The sequence below is a fragment of the Phaseolus vulgaris genome, chromosome 9 (genome assembly GCF_000499845.2).
Source record: "Phaseolus vulgaris cultivar G19833 chromosome 9, P. vulgaris v2.0, whole genome shotgun sequence".
NCBI lineage: Eukaryota > Viridiplantae > Streptophyta > Magnoliopsida > Fabales > Fabaceae > Phaseolus > Phaseolus vulgaris.
In genome coordinates this window covers 8225001-8246549 of record NC_023751.2, presented here as the reverse complement: position 1 = coordinate 8246549, position 21549 = coordinate 8225001, and the positions used below count along the sequence as shown (strand labels likewise).

At 32.5% G+C, this 21549-nt stretch overlaps 2 protein-coding genes across 2 annotated transcripts; both read left to right on the top strand.

The window, feature by feature from the left end:
- Nucleotides 1–1292: 1292 nt before the first annotated feature.
- Nucleotides 1293–5635, top strand: LOC137821590 (IAA-amino acid hydrolase ILR1-like 5). Its single transcript, XM_068626250.1, has 5 exons — nt 1293–1742; nt 1819–1944; nt 4118–4432; nt 4629–4757; nt 5057–5635. Exons 1-5 carry the CDS (start codon nt 1404–1406, stop codon nt 5432–5434), a joined length of 1287 nt encoding a protein of 428 aa, XP_068482351.1. The 5' UTR covers nt 1293–1403; the 3' UTR covers nt 5435–5635.
- Nucleotides 5636–20267: 14632 nt separating this feature from the next.
- Nucleotides 20268–21216, top strand: LOC137823004 (uncharacterized). Its single transcript, XM_068628073.1, has 4 exons — nt 20268–20321; nt 20402–20503; nt 20580–21011; nt 21100–21216. Exons 2-3 carry the CDS (start codon nt 20444–20446, stop codon nt 20994–20996), a joined length of 477 nt encoding a protein of 158 aa, XP_068484174.1. The 5' UTR covers nt 20268–20321; nt 20402–20443; the 3' UTR covers nt 20997–21011; nt 21100–21216.
- The last annotated feature ends 333 nt before the right edge of the window (nt 21217–21549 follow it).

Sequence of the window (21549 nt, the reverse complement as noted above, 5' to 3'; positions counted from 1 at the left end):
ATTTGGACTATTTCATGAATTATGAATCTATTTTTAATTATGTTATGTATAGTAGTAACTCAAATGGTAACTCTTCTGAATCGAGTTATAATCTTTGGGTTACAAGTTTTCAGATCCTTTTCAATCAGTTTTTAAATTAGGAGTTTGACAAAATTGATATATAATATAAAATACATAAAAAAATGTAAGTAATATAAGTGAAATACTAATTAAAATAAGTCAATTTTATTTTCCTTTTATGCGTATAACTAGTTTCAAAAAAGATATTAGTACTTCTTTTGTGATGTTTTTGTGGTGTTTATAGTGTTAGTTTTATTTACTATTATCCTCCTATATGACATGAGTTAAAATACCATACAACTTACAATTATTTAAAAAAAAGAAATATAACATAATTAAGAATAAAAAAAAAGTGTGATTGTCATAAAATTTTAAATTTTTTTTAAGCGATTAAATTACAATAATCCTAAATGTTATACCTTTATAAATTTAAATATATAATAATAATATTAAAAAAAAGAAAAAGAAAAAAAAGAGTAAACTAACACCGTAAGAAAAGTGTGAAATAGTTGTAAAAAGAGTAAATGATGTTAGATAATATGTCTAATTGAATGTGATGATATACCTTATTTATATCTTATTTATATGTATGCCTTTAATGTACTTAATTGAGTTTAATAAGAAAAAAAAACTTTATACATGTTTAATAAAACATAAACATGTTTCTCTCATTGTCAAAATTCTAAATGGAAAAATACTTCATTTTTAAATGTCTAGACAAAATTTCACAAAAATATAATTTGTGTTGTGACAACTTGATGTTGGGAAAGTCAAGAGGTTGATAATACGTTAGTTCGTTAAAATAATTAGATCAATTATCACATTGTGATCCATTTAATAACATTATACTCAAATGGATTAAAATTTAATACATTAAAAAATATAGAGATCTAATTAAAAACTTAAAAAAATAGTGAAAATTTGAAACTAATTCAATAATAATAAAATACATCCGTGTAATACACCTTTAATATATTATTATTCTTGACTTACAAAAAATATCAATGAAAAAAGTCTTGAAAAATGAATTGATTTTAATGATAATGTTATCCACATTAAATGAACTGACCTAACAAAACAAAGAAATTGAAGAAAATAAAAAATACTAACTTATAAAATTTATAAACATGGATCGATTTGCTCGCTTCTTTATGATTTATAATATTATCACTATTTTTATATAACATTTTAAAATAATTAATAATCTAAAAAAGGATATTCTTTTGTGTTCTTGTGGTGCGTTCATGTTTATAAGATATGAGGAGTCAACGAAAGAGGAGTAGTTAGAATTGGTGAAGTAAGTGACAGTTAGCACAGAAACAGAGAGTGTAAAGTGTTGAAAGATGAATGCGTATTTGATCGCAGCCATTTCTCTGTTGGGCGTGTTTCTGTCATCATCGACCGTGTTCGGGTACGAGGAGGATGAAGTGTATGCCAAAGAGATTCTGGACGCAGCACAGAAGGAGAAGGAATGGTTGGTTTCGGTGAGAAGGCAAATCCATGAACACCCAGAACTGGCTTTCCAAGAACACAACACCAGTTCTCTTATACGCGCACAACTTCACAAGCTTGGTATACCATACACATACCCAGTTGCCAAAACCGGCGTCGTTGCACAACTTGGCTCGGGCTCTCGCCCCATCATTGCTATTCGTGCTGATATGGATGCACTCCCCATGCAGGTAAACCCGTTTTAACTTCTTTGATATGTGTATGTGGATGTGAATGTACCTTTGATTTGATGGTGGCGATGCTTAGGAGCTTGTTGAGTGGGAACACAAGAGCAAAATTGACGGCAGAATGCATGCGTGTGGACATGATGCTCACACCACCATGCTACTTGGGGCTGCAAAGTTGCTCAGCCAGCGCCAAGATAAGCTTCAGGTTCTTTTCCTATTCTCATTGTCTAATTTAGGTGGATCTTTTAGGTTTCTGGTGTTTGTCTCTTTTGAGGTCATTTTTAACCATTTTCCACAAAAAAGACAATACACTATTCTTAGATTTAGAACCCAAAGTCCTACACTGATTGTACATCTGACCATGTAATTTTGATATGTTGTCTATTGCTGTCTCTGGTGAAGTTATGAAAAAACCCAGATTTGAACACCATTTAGCCCCCTTAGGTATCTGTGGATTTAAATTGTAAATTCCATGGGTCGAAAGAATCCAGAAGCAACTCTGGTTGGAGTGAAGTCTTTCGTGATGGAGTTATTTGTGGATCCAAATAAATTAGTGTCAAGTCAATTTAGCAAACATAGGTATCTAGACAAGGTGGCTTTCTAAGTTGAACCGTTGTTTCTATTTGTTGATCAAATTCTTAGTTATATGAGAATAGGAATTTAAGGACTTTTACAGCTTTTGTTTTGTTATGTATATGAAAGAAGGCATGTGTTTGGATTCTTGCTGTAATGTTGACATCTTGCTATCTTACTGTTGTATGACACTAGTTCTTGCCTACATATCTACATCACTTGGATGAGTGCGTATGTTGCTTGTAGCCCTGAAACTGATCTGCTTAATAATATTATTCATGCTGCTGCATATTTTTGTTGTTGTTAATTGGTCCATCATTTTTTGAGAGAACACTATAGTTAGGAAAATTCTGCAAAATCCTAAGATCAATCTGTGCAAATATTTGCTAATTCAGTTTAGAGATTCAAGCATGGATGAGAACATCTGGCTTGTTCGTGTTGGGTGATTATAATACAATTGTATTTAACCTGTCTCTCCTTTGCATATCCTATATATATCAAACTCAGTTTGAGTACCGAGTAATTAATTCTATTCTATCGAGCACCAGTTACATGACCAGTTTTTCTCCAATGAACTAGCTTTCTTTTTGGCCATTCCTAATGAACTAACTCATTGCAACTAACTGATCACGATAAATGTTGAGAAAACAGACCATAAAATAGCTAGGACAACTTTACCATAGTGGCAAACATATAGTTCAAAGCAAGATGTGTTACTGGCTATTGTAAGTCACGGTTTGTATTTGTTCAAATCAAAACTGTTATATATCAAACCATTCTCTTATGTTCACCTAACATTTAGCTTTTGGAATAGTTGATTCATGATATGATATTAGGGCCTCTATGACCATGTGATCTAGGGTTTCAATCTTGTATCCCTCATTCTTATTAATAAAATCTAAATATCTGCACAGGTTGAGGTGGTATTTTCCACCCTTCAAGCACAAAGTTAAACCATTCATGTGCTTATACCCAACAATTTAAGCCTTTGGGATAGTTTGTTCATAAAAAACGTAATGGGAAGTATTTATCTTTTTAGGCATGTTCCAAGGTCAACTTAAACGCTTCCTGGGTTCTACATTAGTTCATTCTCTTCTTGTCACATTATTAGGCATCTCACATACAGAAAACAATTGTTCCTTTTCAGATTGCTAATGTTGCAATTCGTTTGGCTTCTTATTCCTCGCATAGTATAATTTTTCCTATGTAATCCTTTCTTTCTGTTCTATATTGGATTTGAGCCCATGGCCAACCACAGACAGAGTGCCTAGGCAAGATATTGAGTTATCTTTGCCCCACCAGATAATTACCTAATCTTCGGGAAGCTGGTAGAGACCACACCAAAGCTAGTTGAAGTTTTATAGATTCTCTGAGCTTTTGAAATTTCTACTTCATAACTTTGGGGTTTTATGCCAGTTTGAAATTTAAGAAGTTGTTCGATATGGGTTATTCTTGTCATAAATGTGCAGGTGAACTTGAGAGTGTTGATTCTCATCGGTTCTGAAGTTATAGCAGTGCCTCTTAAGAATATGTCTATTTTGACTTTAATACCACCAGTTGCTGGATTAGATGACATGTTACATATCATAAATTCATAGAAAATCTGTACTGTAATGTTGGAACTACTGCAACTATGCACACAATATTGAATTGCCTTTTCCCTGGTAATAGTATAAAAGCATAATGATGTAAGCACTGTTTTGTGTGTGTGTGTGTTTGTGTGCTTGAAGTACTGGCACATGCACAACTATTTTTAACTAAAAAATTGTTCTTTGAAGACTGAGTTCTAATCTTTGGTATTAAAGGGAACTGTAAGACTTATTTTCCAACCTGCTGAGGAAGGAGCCAGGGGTGCCTCTCAAATGATAAAGGAAGGAGTGCTTCAAGATGCAGAAGCAATTTTTTCATTACATATTGATGCTACAACACCTACTGGAGCCATAGCATCCATTCCAGGTGCATTTACTGCAGCTGGATGCGTGTTTGAGGCAAGGATGGTAGGAGTAGGTGGTCATGCTGCATCACCCCACACGAATGTAGATCCAGTGCTGGCCACATCATTTGCAATTTTGGCACTGCAACAGCTCGTTTCAAGAGAAACTGATCCTCTTCAAAGTCTAGTATGTGCTACTCTCAAGCTTGACATTCGCAAGAAGAATTCACCAAAGCCGTTTAAAATGCAACGAAAGAGAAACTTTCCAAAATTTTGTTTCAGCCCATTGTTGTGGATCTGTCTTCATGCATGAAAAATTTTGCTATTTCATTTCTAAGCTTTCCTCTATTCCGTTTACCTTACATAATTTATTTGTCACACAGGCGCTATCAGTTACTTTTGTCAAAGGGGGAACTGCATTAAACGTGATTCCCTCGTATGTAAAATTTGGAGGCACACTTAGGAGCCAGACAACTGAAGGCATGTACCATTTCAGACAGCGATTAAAGGAGGTATGAATAATGATAATTTAGACATTGTTAGTATCATTCAGAAACTTTCACAAGCTGTTGGGAAGTTCTGGTTCATCTCTGCTTTGCCTCATCTATGAAATTCAGCAGAAGTCATTTTGGGTTGCTTGTAAAATCAGTTTCTTATTAAGCTATACTTTTTCCGTGTAGGTAGCAATAAAGCAAAACTGTATTTTTATTTTGTTCATACTTGTGTCTGTGGTAATAGAAGGATGAATAGTGAACTTAGTTGTTTTGTTCTATAAATTTGTTTAGTTTATTTTGTTAGGAAATGCTTGCAGGTTATTGAAGGACAGGCAGTTGTGCACAGATGCAATGCTTATGTTGATTTCAAAGAAGAGTACTACACCCCATATCCTGCTGTTGTTAATGACAATTATCTGCATCTGCATGTGGTAAGAGTTGGGCAACTTCTGCTTGGTCCAGACAATGTGCATGAAGCCAAGAAGGTGCTGGCAGGTGAGGACTTTGCATATTTTCAACAAGTCATTCCCGGAGCATTGTTTTCCATTGGAATCAGAAATGATAAAGTGGGAGCAATTCACTCCCCACATTCCCCTTTCTTCTTTCTGGATGAGGAGGTTCTGCCAATAGGGACAGCTCTGCACACTGCTCTTGCTGAGTTGTATTTAAAAGAGCATAACCATACTGTTCAATGAGATTCTTTTCTCAATAGCTCATAAATGCATTGGTGATTTTGTCTATTTAAGAAACATGTACATATTTCATCAAATTGTTAGATTACTTCTATTATTATGTGATGCTCCATGGTTACACCAAAGACAAGTTCTTTTAGAAACGATGTAACACCCTTGTGCCGTGTATAAATTTTTAGGGAGGTAGAGTTTTGTTCTGTAATATATTTACCTGACCAAATTCGCACTGTTTTTTAAAATAAGAAGCCCCATGTGGTAGTCATTAATCATAGACTCTTTCTTCCTACACCTCCATACCTTCTTGTGCCACCCCATACTAAATATGAAAATACCCTTTTATCCTTTTTTTTCCACCCCTTGGATTTGAAATAATAAGTCTATGATTACATAATCCGGAAGTCAATTTCATATTTAGAAAAGACTTCCGGATTATGTAATCCAGAAGCTAATAACACATATGAAAAAAAGGCTTCTGGATTACATAATCCAGAAGCTAATCTTATATATAGAAAAGACTTCCGGATTATGTAATCCGGAAGCTAATCACAAAAGACTTCCGGATTACATAATCCGGAAGCTAATTCTGAATCTAGAAAAAGACTTTCAGATTATGTAATCCGAAATATTGAAAAGGGTATTTTTGGAATACAAAAAATTTATGGGGTGGCACAAGAAGGTATGGAGGTGCAGGAAGAAGCAGCCTTAATCATAATATATTAATCTTTTTGGGTTGTTCGTAGTAGCATTGATGCCTTTAATTGATTCACCAAAAGTTCCATTAAATTTGGTTCACAATGGAATATAAATGAAAAGACTATGAATTTTCCTACTTTCAATAGTAAGAATAACATTAACTACACAAATCTTGCATTTACAGTTAAGTGGGGGCTATGTAATTCTATCTAAGTGGTTACTTGAGAATGCAAAACACTTACCCTGTTCAATCAATCTCCTTCTCCCTCATTCATCAATTCTAAAAGGCAAATCCTCCATGCACCTCCATATTTTTTTAATTCTAACAAGATCTTTTTTAGTATGATGTCTTTTTCATCTTTAAGTGATGATAGTTGTCTGTGGTGGCTGGTGATGAATGTTGGTGGTTGAGATAAGTTTGTATGTTGGTGATTGAGATAAGTTTGTGATGTTTATATTGGTAGTAGGTGTTTTTTTGTTTTTTTTTTCATTCTTTTGGAAGACACAACCTAGAAAAAAATCTCAGCAAGGTGCAAAAATGGATACAAAACTAAAAAAAATATATATATCTTCACACTGGGGAAAGTCAAATACAACAAATCTTCTCGTCAACTCTCTCACATACGTTCAAATGATGAAATTGCTATCTCAAACATCCTCTCACACACACTCAAATGATGAAACTGTTCTCTCAAACATTATGGCGGAAGAAGAATGAAAATGATGCGACTGAAAGGAAGGTATATGATACTAGGTGCAATTGAGATTATTTAAAAAAATGTGAAGTTATGTTTTATTTAAAGTTATTTAAAAAATTATAAAAATATTAAAACCGACTTTTCCACTATTAATATAGAGGTATAAGATATGGAGGTAAAGAGAGAATTTCTCGTTCTAAAAATGAGACTGCTTCTTCATGCATTTCCATATATTCTTCTCTCACTTTCATAAATTTTTGGTATTCCAAAAATGTCTCTCTGTAATATTCTAGATTATGTAATTTGGAGTTTTTTTTGTCTAAATTTGTAATTAGCAGAAACTTTTTTTAAATGCATGATTAGTTTTTTTATTACATAATTCAGAAATATTTGTTCAAATGTGTGTTCGTATTATGTAATCCAGAAGCTACTCTTAAATCAAAACTTTCAGATTATATAATCCAAAATACCATTTTTTAAAAATATATTTTGGATTACAAGTTATTTTTGAATTCAAGATTAACTTCCAAAAATATGGAGGTGAAAAAAAATAAAAGATATTTTATGTTTTGTATGGAGTGGATTTCATGTTGACGAGATCGTCATCAAACCCATTCATTTTGATATTCAAAACAATGCTAGCAACATATTTCTTTATACTCATAAAATATTATTCAAACATATACTATAAAGGTAGAAAAACTAAAAGTATATTTCATTATTCTCATTTAAAAATGATTATTCAAATTTATAAGGTAAAGAGTAGAAACAAACTAAAAGCCTTTTAGTTACAGGTCTTCGTTTTTTCTATCTCTGCACTTTTTTTTTATATTTTAATAGCTTAAACATGTTTGTAATTTTCGTAATATAAATGCTTTATGATTTCATTTTCTATAAAAAAATTACGCTTTTAATTGCTATAGAATTTTATTTAACGATTTTAGGTTGTCATTATTCACTGATGGTACGACAATGGTCTATTAAAGAGCTTGGTGAATCTTAAATATAATGGGGGACACAAGTAAAAATATATTTTAACATAAAAGGAATCAATAATAAATTTACAATTTATAAGGACTACAAAATATTATCAAAATTAAAAAAACAAATAAATATTTTTTAAAAATAAAATAAAATATAAAAACTAAAATCATCTAATGAATATATTATAAGGACTAGAAATAAAAAAAATGTCCATTTTAAAATGTTAGAGAGTGCAAAGATCATTTATCTCACTGCTTCATCATTTTAGTCATTATATATTTAAATTGATGATTTGCTCTTTTCCGGTCTTTATTCATTATATATTTTTATTATTTATTATAATTATGTTTAATATTAAAATTTAAATAAATGATATTATTATTTACATGGTTATATTATCAATATAAATTTATTAGTACAAATTTTCTAAGTGCATCTACTAATAAATGATGTAATGCAGGATGGAACCCGTAGCTCGTTAGCAAAAAGCATGGAACATGTTCAGTAATTAAACCTGTTGACTTGCTTAAGCCTGTCCCACATAACCTGCAGCTCGTGCGGACCAACGGGACCGGAGAGACTGACCCGCTGACCCACAAAAAAGAAGAAGCAAAGTTGTGTACTTATGTCAAAATATAGAAAGAACCAGTGCGATCATGTTTTTTCAAATTAGACAGAACTACTTAGATCATTGTGTTTATCTTCATGTTTATTTGTGAGTGTAAGATCATATTTTATTTTTGTACTATGACTATATTTATTTTTTACGATAATCATATTGGTTGAACCAATAATTTTAATAATTTACACAATTGAACAACGAAAAACATGTTATCAGTGCTTATCAACTGAAATAATGTTTCTTTATATTGGACTGAACTAGTTGAACCATCATTTATTTTTGTTGATTATTGTGGGGTAAGATCATATTTTATTTTGTACGATGACCATATTTGTTAAACCATTAATTTTAATTATATGTTTATCCTATATTTTTCGACATAATCTTAATTTGCAAATTTGATTAGAATGGATGAGGAATGTACTAACATGCATATAATGTTATTGAAATGGAAGAATATTGATGTTTTTTAATTGACTATGTTTAATGTAGTGGTGTAGTTATTTGATGTTTGGGTATATTTTGAAATGGAAGAATATTCATGTATGATATTTTATCTTAATTGAATTATTGATGTTTGACAATGTTTGAAATGAAAGAAAATAATATTGATGTTTGATATTAGTAGCAAACCTAGATTCAATTTTTTATTCGATTATAATCAATTTATACTAATTTTTTTTATAATTATTGAATTTTATTATTCAATTTATCTGTAACAATACAAAAAGTAGCAAATATTTTGATTGAATTCTTTTATATTCAATTTTCCAGTAGCAAACATTTTTATTAAATTTGTTTTAAAAAAAATTGTACACGGGTTGATGCAGACCCACAGACTGACCCTTATGCGCGGTGGGGCAGAGAAATCAGTCCGCATTCACTATGCGGGGCGGGCCTATGCAGGGCGGGGCTAGCCCACATTTTCATCCCTAGAGAAGGCATTCTGTCATTCATAATCTTATTACTTGTCATTTCTGTATTTTAAATCCACTAGAAAACATAGAACAAATACGTAAAACATCATTTCATGTACAAGATAAGCGAGCATAAGAGATGATAAGGGACTTCATTACTGACACTTGGTATATCCCACATATTAACCATGGATATTTGATCGCATATCTAGACATAGTCGTCTATTGAGTATAAGTAATCTGTGACAATCTTTATTTTGATCTGGAGCATATTCAAATATGTTATATCACAATGACTGACAGTCAGACATTCATAAATTTTCTTTGTGATCTCCAATACATCTTGTCTGTGTGAGATGTAAACTCATGATCTTACATCGAAATAATCCTTAACTTGTTCATCATTGAAAAAAATTCGAGAAGGATGCTTTTTTGCAATTATTGGCATCAACATCAAGTATAAAAATTACTTTTTCCTTGTTTAGATTGTCTTGTAATAAGAATTATTTTAAAATTCTTTCTTTGTCAAACTCTCCCCACATACTTCAAATTCATAAACCAAATAACTTGTGGTACAGACAAGGTGGGTAACTCGTCTATAATACTAACAAGACAAAACATATGTTTTTGTTGGACTAACTATTCAAGCTGATCTACCATTTCGAGCATTCTTGAGTTTTAAAGAATAGAACCAGTTAGACTCAATTTTCATCTCATCTAATATTTTGTCTGCATCATACATAGATTTTTCTAGCCAAGTACTCATGAATGCATATGTTAATCTTTTTTCTTCGTCATGATTTAAAACTCTTTTCAAGCTTAATAATAACATTTTCAATCTGCGCATCATTCTAAACTCCATAGAATCAACATTCAAAGATCGTAAGAATATATTCTAGCCATTCTATCAATAAAGACATAATAAAATCCTGCAAGTAGGTTCAACAACGTCAATCACCATGATGATAGCCGACTGCAAAGAGAAAGATAGATTAAAATAAGAAAAAAATACCTTAACTTAATTTTTTTTTAACTAAAACCATGAAAAACATTATCGCATAAGATATGAGGGTGCACAGCTCACACAATCACGTCAGAAGTTGTGTGAGTTCGAGCAGACAATAATTATGAAAGCCAATAATGTTTCTTCAAATTGGACTGAACTAGTTGAACCATCATTTCTTTCTCTCTATTTACTGATGGGAGTAAAATCATATTTTATTTTGTACTATGACCATTTATTTTGTACGATGATATATTGGTTAAGCCATTAATTTTAATTATATGCTTATTCAATATTTTTCAACATCATATCAATTTATATTCAAATTTTGGGCAGCATTGCGAGCTAGTCCTTATGAGTTGGGACTATGCAAGGCGGGAGAGTGAAAAGCCAGGTTCCTTCACAAAACTCAGAGAAAATTTAACCACTAGACCAAGCAAATGCTTTAGTATGATATGAATATAATATTAATAATATGAATATAATATTAATAATATGAATATAATATGAATATAATATTTATAATAATACTAATAATATTAATAATAATACTAATAATATTAATAATATTAATAATAATACTAATAATATTAATAATAATATTAATAATATTTATAATAATATTCATAATAATATTAATAATATTTATAATAATATTAATAATAATATTTAGAATAATTTTAATTACAATAATAATATTAATGATAATATTTATAATAATTTTAATTATAATAATATTAATAATAATATTAATAATGTTAATAATAATATTAATAATATTAGTAATAATATGAATAATATTAAAAAATATTAATAATATGAATAATATTAATAAATATTAATTATATGAATATTATTAATAAATATTAATAATATGAATAATATTAATAATATTAATATAATTATTTTTCTTGTAGTGTTAGTCCTTTTTTCTGAGCCTTCTTTTACTTTTGCATTCATTATTTTGTGCTTGAGTTTTGGTGCGATATTGAGAAAGAAAAACATAATTGTATTGGTGAAGGTTATGACGAATTGGTGGGTTCTTGTGAACACATCTTTTGTAGTGGTGAAGGATTGCAAACTGGAGTTTGTTTATGTACTTGTACGGATGATGGGGTCTAGGTAATTTTTGTCCACTAGTATACAATTCGCTGACGTGTCGGTAGTCTCCTGGTTCCTTGAAGTTCTTCCTCTCGCTGCTTGTGCTCAGTTTGTCTAGTATTTTTAGTGTGTTCTCCTAAGATATGAAAAGCGTACATTTTCTCCCTTCAGAAGTTCTATTTATAGATTGACTTACGGGCTCTTACCTGTGTGGGCTGGATAGTGAGTTGATCAGAACATGTGTCGTGACTCTCTGAAATCATGGGAGTGTATCTTTCGGTTTATTGTTGCCTTGAGATATTTATCCGAGTATTTCGGAACGTTCATTCAACTCTAGTTATAATTGTCTCTTTGTTACCTATTTATTATGTTGTAAATGTTATTTGATTGGATCCTAGGTCGTTCGGTGTCCTACCGGTACAGTTTCATTGACATAACTAGAGCACGAGATTGATTGAGTTGAATCGCTGAAACTGTGCTCTGTTTGAAACTGTTGAAGTGAATTTGCGAAAACGAAATTACATAAGAAGCAAATTGTTGCACGGTAAGGAAACTGAAATTCGCTTTGTGGTTTTGTATTTCTCTTTTGTTTTCATTTCTGATTCCAAAAATCTGTGTTTCTGAGTTTGCTATTGTGATTGTTCATCACAAATTTCTTCTTCCCACTGAGTTTATGCGCAGAAAAACATTGTCTGAAATTGAAATTGACGCATGAAATTGACTGGAGAAAAGGAAAAATAGTTGTGCGCTTCTGTTTGAAATTCTGCATTTACGGTTCTAGAAATTATTGGCGAGTGAGAATTTTGTTCTTGCAACTTGTTCCTGTCGGTTGACTGAGAAAGTCTTCGTGCGTGGCTCTAACTTGCGAACAATGACTCCTTCGTCTTCAACTCCAGATCTCCGCCTTACGCCGCCGTGAGTACCTGAAATGAAGTGAGCAAAGGGGCGCCCTCGCGGCCGTTTGCACTCCGACGATCAAGTCAACAAAGCAAAAAACATCAAAATCTCCGTATCGGAGAACCGTAACTGAATCGTAACTAACTTTGTTCTCTCGCTCTCTGAGTGAGTGTGTAAACTGAGTAAAATGTGCAACTGGTAGAACGTACCTTAGTAAACTTTTAGAGAAGCTTATATACCTTGATGTTTCAGTGCTTACTGACACGTGTCCTTCTGACTTAACTGTGATTCCACGTGGAAGGCCTTACAACGCTATAACCCAACTTAGGGAAACTCCAATGTGTAAGTCTCCCTTCCCTAGAGTGCATCTGGCGCGAGGGGTGACGACTTGGGTGGCAACTCATGCGCCCAACTTCTAGTCACTCGCCCTGGGAGTGTATCTGCCTTCCTCTCGTACCATGCACATGGTTCGGGCGTGGCCCTCTCCTGGGTTGTATCTGTCCCAGGGATTCTCCAGAGGTGGCGTGGGTACTTCACCAGTCAGGTTACTCCCTGCTGGTACTAGGGATATGACCTTGAAGCCACCTTTCTTCTTCCCTCATCATTGTTCTGTGGTATCGGGGTCCGAGGCCTCCTAGTCCGTACCGTGGCCTCTTATCGTGTCGTCCCCTCCACGGTCTTTCCTACCCGTGGGTATCGGGGGATGACAGCATCGACACCTAAGTTAGTCGACGCCTATCATGGCAACGCCTCTACCTGGCGACGCCCACTTTTGGCGACGCCTAAAGTGGTCAACCTATTGACCTTCTCCCCTGGACCCCTTGGCGGGTCCCACCACGTGTTTGACTTTGACTTTGACTTTGACTTTGGTCAACGTTCGGGGACGGGACGGTACACAACTGGAGAGTCGAATTCGGTGATCATAGCTTGTGCCTTCATTCAGAGAGTGTTTTGTTAAGTTGTGCCTTAGTGCGGGTCGGTGACGTGTTTGTAGCAATAATGCCTTAGTTTTGGCACCGGAAACAATTCTGTACAAGAAATACATGAGTTGAATCCGTGTTGATGTGTAAACAAATTTGAGTTTTGGTTGAATTGCAGCCAAGATGCTTGTGAAAAAGCTTCAATACAAAAAAAGGATGATTGAATTCTGCTGGCGCCGCTGGCACGGTGACATTAACTACTGTTGCAAAGCTACTGTAAATTTTGGTGCAGTTTTTGTTTAACAAACTGATTTAAAAAAAGAAGATTGTACAACAATGAGATTTGGACATTCATTGGTTTGGTGCACTACAAAGTTACTAATATCAGATTTAGCACTTGGTTGAAGTTAAAATTTCATGAGCAGCATTATGGTGGGGAACCCGCGTGACTTGAATGGTTGATTAATTTGTGCCACGTAAGAGAAGGCAATTTTGATACAAGGTTTTCCATTTTGGTCCCGGAGGTCCATTGACGCCATTTTTGTCGGGCTACGAGTATGTTAAATTACTAAGTTGCCTAAATTTTCGACTTCATCGGTTCACAATAAATTCTTGTAATATTTTGTGATATCTTGCAACACACGTCTTTGTTGTTAGTTATAAAGCAATGCACTATACAATTTTTTTTTTAAAAAAAATACTCAAAATACTCTTGTAATTTTGATTTGAAAAACAGGAGTGTGAAGTTTAGTTGTTGGAAGGAAGTGGTTGATTAGAGTGTAAGTGGAGGAATAAGAATGAGTCTTTAAATAAATAAAATAATTAATTTATTAAAATAATAAATTCTGTTAATATAATAATTTATCTATTATTTTTGTCTTTTCTAACTTATCAATTCATCAATGTTTTTTTTCTCTTTAATGCTATTGAAAAAAAGGAAAATTAAAAAATATTAATATTTAATATTTAAAATCCAAAGTTTTATTTTAAAGTGGAGTCATCACCATATGGACAGAAGAAGAAATTTTTTCGCAAGTGAGTCCAATGTCACTACGGTCCATTTGTCAAAATTCAGCAACACTTTAGTGTCGGCTATACACACAACAAAAAATTGGCAATTTCTTCTTGCACCATATCAATTTGGATGTGCACCCAACAAAGTTTTTAAAACCTCATTCTGCCCTTGTCTTCTTTATTATGAAAAAAAGGTGCAGGGTTGAGGTGCAGAGGAAGTTGATGTTCATTTGAGGTGCAGAGGAGGTGTTGTTGGTGTGGTGGTGGAGGAACCGTTTCACTCTTAGCTTCGGCTCACCTTCTACAATGCGTCTCCTTCTCCAGTGACTTTGTTTGTTGTTGCTGCGGTGACTCAATGCTGCTTTCGCTGCGGTGTCTGTAAGGTTTCGTCGCTAGCTCAGTCACGAGAACAATGAACATGCTTGGACTACTCTTCGTTTAAGTCTGTAAGCTTCTGCATTGCCTCATTGACAAAGAAGAATGAAGGGTGCTTAGCGGCTGCTGGGTTGGGTGCACATTTTACCCAAACCTTAATTTGCATTTCATTAAGGGTATTTTGGTCTTTTTCACTTGCGCATATTAGGTGCAGTTCGAAATGATCTGGTATAGAGAGAATCTGCCCAAAAAATTATGTGTCCACATTTTCAAGGCTAAACCCACACTTTATTCTAATTTCATTGTCTCCCTACTCAAAGTTAAGCCCTCACTTTATTTCTAATTTTATTGTCTCCTTATCTGCGGCTAAGCCCACACTTTATTTCTAATTTCATTATCCCCTCCTTCACGACTAAGCCCACACTTTATTTCTAATTTCATTATCCCCTCCTTCACGACTAAGCCCACACTTTATTTCTAATTTCATTATCCCCTCCTTCACGACTAAGCCCACACTTGTGTAAATAAATAATATAAATTATAATTTTGTGTGGATAACTTGTAAGCTAGGCCGACGCAAAAAACACCTATTGCAACGCCTATGTGACCGTCTAGCCAACGGTAATTGTGTCCCACACACCCGCCAATTTTTTGTGTCGAGGATATTAACTTTCAAAGTTTGGTAAATGCAAAGCCCATGCTAAATACATCTTTGTGTCCGCTATTTATAGTTAGTGTCCGCTTTTTCCCATCCTAATAAGCATATTTTTTGTAGTGTCTATATATATATATATATATTTTTTTTTTTTTTTTTTCGACAAGATCTTAATTTACAAATTGGATAGGAATGAATGAGGAATGTACTATCATGCATATAATGTTATTGAAATGGAATAATATTGATGTTTTTAAATTGACTATTTTTAATGTAGTGATGTAGTTGTTTTATGTTTGGGTATGTTTTGAAATGGAAAAATATTCATGTTTGATGTTTAACTATGTTTGAAATGTAAGAAAACAATATTGATGTTTGATGTTTTATATCTAGCAAACATATGTTCAATTTTTATTCAATCATAATCAATTTATATTTAATTTTTATATAATTATTGAATTTTACTATTCAATTTTTTAATAGTAAAAAAAAATAACAAATATTTTGATTAAATTATTTTATATTCAATTTGTTAATAACAAACATTTTTATTGAATTTCTTAAAATAAAAAACTGTATGCAGAGGTCTGCATACCTTCATACTAATCTTTATAGGGTAAAAAAATTAGTTTGCGTTCACTACATGAGACATAGACTAGCCCGTATTGATATTCCCATAGACAACAAATTTAAAATGAAATTCGGTATTTTAACAATTATATATGCACTAACATGCAATATTCATTATTTCTATATCTTTGTCTCTTTTTTTTTCATTTATTTATTTATTCACATTTTTTACGGATCAGGACGTAAACTTTTCCAAACTTATGGTAAATATCCTGGTGGTGGAAGATATACCCCGAAACCATGAAATCATGAAATGAAGTAAGGGCATAATAAAGAAGATCCAACAATGCTATGTGCCTAAAATATTATTAGATATGTACGTTAGAATCGTTTTGAATTTCATAGGAGTAGTAAAATTACTTTTAAACATATAGAAATGTGTGTCTGTACTAGAATAATGATACTATATGTCATGCATTATTTCCAGGAACCATGTGTACCGATACTATTATTACTCAGAACCAATTAGTGGTCACATGCATGTATTACACCAAATGAATAGTAAAATTCTCATCAGCATACACTACAAGAAAACTAAGAAATAGCTTCCAAAATCTTGTGTGGGCTAGTAGCGGACTCTACTTTCGTCGGCCAAAATGGGTAAAAGCCCACGCAAAAATCACATTGGACGCAAAATGGAAAATTAGCTTCCAAATTTTTGTATGGGCCACTTGCAGACACTAGTATCGTCGGCCAAAATGGGTAAAACCCACGCAAAAATCACATTGGACGCAAAATGGAAAATTAGCTTCCAAATTTTTGCGTGGGCCACTTGCAGACGCTAATATCGTCGGCCAAAATGGCTAAAAGCCGACGCAAGAATGAGCTTGAGGCCCACGCATATGCGTCGGCCGGAAAGCCCACGCATATGCGTCCGCAATGGCCCACGCATTTTTAGGATTTTAAATTTAAATTTATTTAATTTATAAAAAATATTTTAATATTTAATTCTTTATTATATTTATTTTAAAATTATTTCTTTAATATTATAATAAATTACTTAATTTATCATTTTTTTATATAAATTAGTTAAATTAAATTTATTAAATTAATTGAGTAAAAGAAAATATATATTTAAATTATTTAAATGTTATATAAAATATTTTATTATTTCAAAAATTATTTATTTTAAATTTATTTTATTTATATATTGTTATAACTATTTTATTTTTGAAATTATGATATAAATTAGTTAAATTACATTTATTAAATTGATGAAGTGTTTAATTTTAAAATTATTTAAAAGAAGTTATCTTAAAAAGTTTATAAAGATTTGAAAACATATAGAAAAATAATAATTAATTAAAAATAGTAAAAAAAAAATAAAAATAAAATGCGTATTTAAATTTTGTAAATATTATATAAAATATACATAAATTCAAGATGAAGTAATTAATTAATGCAAATGGTAATGGATGTATTTAAAAATAGAGAATAAATTTGATCTAAAAATGTTTCTCATAAATGAATGGTAAGATCATCTTAATGAATTAGCGAAAATGTATATGATACAAACATATTAAGATTAAGTGCGTGAGTAAGTAACTTATTCTTAATTGTTAGATTGATACAATATTCAAAGTGTTCCAAAGTTGACTACATGCTCTATAAATCTCATTGTTATAGTTACTTAGTATGATTTCGAAAAGAAATTAATGTTTTCCAACTGAAGCACATAATAATGTAGTAAGTAACGAGATGATACATATGCAATATTCCTTATAAGTGTGTTAATATAGTTTCCCAATATACTAAATAATAGGTATTTGACATAGTAAATTTAGTAGACTTAGTTTTTAATAAACGTAACATAAATAAGTAAGTTTCGACTGGGTGTGATATAGAATGAACTTAAAATCATGCAATAGAGTTCATGATTACATTTTGGATTATAAGTTATGTGCCATGGAAGGTTGGCCGAGACGAGTGGAATCATCACGGTCGGCCGACCCATACTACTGTTAACGCTGAAACTAAGGTCAGTGAAGTTAATCTGTCATTAAGGATAAGGTAATACAACCCTAAGCGAGATCCACTCCACTAATCATACCCAATAAGGTCAGCCCATTAAAATAATATACACAGCACACATTCGAAGAAGAAAGGTACGTCATTTATTACTGTTCACCTACCAGAATAATGATCACCCGCTTCACTGACTTAGCGTTAGAGTGCCTTCGCAGGTACCCCCCATCGGTGTTCGCCATAGACCGAGAGCCGAGGAAAGAAGCACGAAGATGAGAAAGACCCTAGTCAAGCACCCAACAATCTACCCGACCGAGGGAAGAAGACGAAGACTTCAATAGTTGTCTAGGTCTCATCTCCCTAGCATGAAGAAGTTAATAACCGTAGTCCATTGTCAAGGTAAGAGTTGAACTAAGAAGTGCATTGTAAAGGCTGAAAGAGAGTATCATAAGCAATTTGAGAAATATGAGTCATTTCGTGATAGTTATAGAAGTAACTTAAAATCATGGAATATAGTTGATTATTAGATTTTGGATTATAAGTTAGAAGGGATGATGAGGGTCTCAAGAGCAATTGCAATAATAGGATTCATTGATATTTGTGGTAGTAGATGTTAAAGTCATTTTTTATTGTATAAATTAAATTAAATATTTTTTATTGTATAAATTAAATTAAATATTTTTTATAAATTAAATATAAATTAAATAATATTTTTTTACAATTTAAATTAATTTTATGTTGTAGAAATGAAATGAAATTATTTTATATAAATTAAAGTAAATATTTATTGTATAAATTAAAATTAATTAATTTTTGTATTGTATAAATTAAATTAAATTAAATTGTTTTTTTATAAATTAATAAAAGTTTTTGTTATATAATGAAATTAATTTTTTTTTATTAAATTTAAAATTTTTTATATAAAAAATGTTTTAATTTATTTGGGGGTATATAGAAATTTTTTGGGGTTCCCGGTTTTTCAAAACCCCCAAATCTCTTTGAAGACCTAATTTCCCATTTCCGCGCGCGAGCTTCCTTCAGGTTCATCTTCCTCTTCAAGCTTCCCCTCCGCGTCCAGCTTCCTCCGCACAAGCTTCCACCGTGTCGAGCCTCCTCTGCGTCAAGTTAAGCTTACTGCGCGTCCAGCTTCCTTCGCATCCAGCTTCCTTCGCGTCGAGCTTCCCCTCCGCGTCGAGCTTCCCCTCCACGCGAGCTTCCCCTCCGCGCGAGCTTCCCCTCCGCGTCCAGCTTCCTCCGCGCGTGCAAGTCTCCTTCCGTTTCCTTCTCTACCACCGGTCAAGCTCTGCCTCCTCCTCAGGTTCACATTTTAATAATTTTTTATTTGGATATTGAGTTGTGGTTGCTGGTTTGGATTATTGTTGGTTTCTGGTGTGATTATTGGTGGTTTGGATTATTGCTGGTTTGGATTATTGTGATGTCGCGCGTTTATAAGAGCCTCGTGGGTCACAGATTATTGTGATGTCGTGCGTTTATAAGAGCCTTCGCAGTTTCTTAAAGATGTTAAATTTGGTCTTTCCGATTTTGAATTGATAGTGCAGTGTTTAATGAAATAGACAAATACCATCTCGTTTTTGTCTTCACAAATGGATATTTGTGTACAGATACATCATTGCTTGTTTAGGGTCTTTTATTTTGTGTTTCTTTACAACAAAACTTCATCATTCATACACTTTTGCATACGCCTATTTGAAGTCATTTCTTATCAAAATTAGTGAATGTTTCATCTAAGTTGAGAACTTTATTTATAATTTAAATCAAACTGTTTTGTAAAATTGAGTTTCGAAAACTATTTTTCTTCAATAGTTGTTAACCGAAATCATTTTACTTATACATGAATTATTAGAATAGTAGAAATTTGATTTTCAGCCATGTGATTGGGTCCTTCTCAATATTAAATTGGTCTTCCAGTAGATAAAACTATAGTAAGGCTAAGTTCCAGTAGAATTCTTAATAATTATGAAGTTTTTAATTTTTGTAGTGTTAAAAAAAAATATTGATGATTGAAACAATAAAGTTCATTTAGTGACATGGGTTTAAAATGAAATAGGGCTGCAGAGAGTAAAAAAATTGGGACCAGAAAATTAGAAAGTGATGTAGGGTGTTTAAATTAAATAAGGGCTGCAGAGAGTAAAAACTTTGGGCAGCATATTGGGCCAGAAAATTAGAAAAAAGTGATGTGGGTTGTGTAAATTGAATAAGGGCTGCAGAGAGTAAAAACTTTGGGATTCACAAAATTGAATAGGTCAGCAAGCATGGGTTAAACTTCTAAACTATTGGGATTCAAAAAAATTCAAAGATAAATCAACTCAAAATAAAGTCAATAGGAGTTCAGCTCGTGGTGGAGCACTGCACTCCACAGGTAGAAAATCACATTTCAGATATTGCAGTTACCTTGGTAAGTACTTGTCAATGCCTTACATGAAAATCATTTTACATTTGCAACCTATAATGCTTTTAATTGTACAACATTATTAGGAACGTCAATATGGCCGTCCTCCAGAACCTGATGAACTATTTATGGCCACCCACACAAATAAGAAGGGTGAATGGGTTGATTCTCGTGCTCGAGAAACTTATGTAAGTTATTCTTTTAAATTGTTTTATATTTATATTTTAATTTTCTAACATTTTCATTTTGTAATGCTCTGTGTAGGAAAAGTATCATGAGCGCTTGAAGGTCCTTCAAGCAAATAGTTCTCAGGACTCTAACACTGATGTCCACCAACTTGATCCTGCAACTAAGCTTCAAACATGGAAGGAAGCTGCCGGAGGAAAGAGTAGAGGTCGGGTATATGGTACGGCAGACTTGGCTGCTAACATCCGCCAAGGAGTCTCTTCTCTCACCCAAGCCTCTGCGTCCGACACTTCACAATCTGGACAAGTGACTGAAAATCAAATGCTTCGTGCTGAACTTAGTATGTGGAGTCAGAAGTATGCATACCTGGAGGATGAGCTGAAGGTTATAAAAGATAAACTTATCTCTATGGAACGTGAAAAAACTACTTCCAATAGCACAACACAATTCCATCATGAGTATGATCCAGAACAGGATGATCAACCTATTTCTTAAAGTACATCCTATAATGTAAGTTTAACTATTTGATATTTTTATTATATACTAAATATTTTAATTATTTGATTTATTTATTTATATTGTTTATATTTTTTTACAGGTTTATCACATCACTATGAGATTCATTTTGCTACTTCTAGTTAAATTTGTAATGTACAATTTTAGTTGTAACATTTTTTCAAGTATTCATATCTTTTGTTTAACTATTTCTATTGCTTTTCTACTTTGGATGTGTTTGTGGATTTTGATTTCATACTTTGGATGTGTTTGTGGATTTGGGTGTTTATAGATGTACTGTGAATGATAGTAATTTGTTTCAATGTGATTTGGTTTTGTTGGTATTTAATTTTTACAGGTAATCTGGTTAGAAAGCAAAATAAAATGTTTTTTTTTTCTTCATCACATGCGTCGGCCATAGGCCCACGCAAGTTTTTTTTAAACATGCGTCCGCTTTTGCATGGGCCAAGCCCACGCAAAATCTGATATTTTTTAAATATATATTTTTATCATTTTCGTCGGCTAGACCGACGCACAAGCGAAATAAAAATTC

Bases quoted from the DNA above. Each gene is read 5' to 3' on its own strand.
- LOC137821590 (XM_068626250.1), top strand. From the start codon at position 1,404: ATGAATGCGTATTTGATCGCAGCCATTTCTCTGTTGGGCGTGTTTCTG. The intron at 1,945-4,117 runs GTTCTTTTCCTA...TTGGTATTAAAG, and splicing joins AGCGCCAAGATAAGCTTCAG to GGAACTGTAAGACTTATTTT. The intron at 4,758-5,056 runs GTATGAATAATG...AAATGCTTGCAG, and splicing joins TCAGACAGCGATTAAAGGAG to GTTATTGAAGGACAGGCAGT.
- LOC137823004 (XM_068628073.1), top strand. From the start codon at position 20,444: ATGGCCACCCACACAAATAAGAAGGGTGAATGGGTTGATTCTCGTGCT. The intron at 20,504-20,579 runs GTAAGTTATTCT...TGCTCTGTGTAG, and splicing joins CTCGTGCTCGAGAAACTTAT to GAAAAGTATCATGAGCGCTT.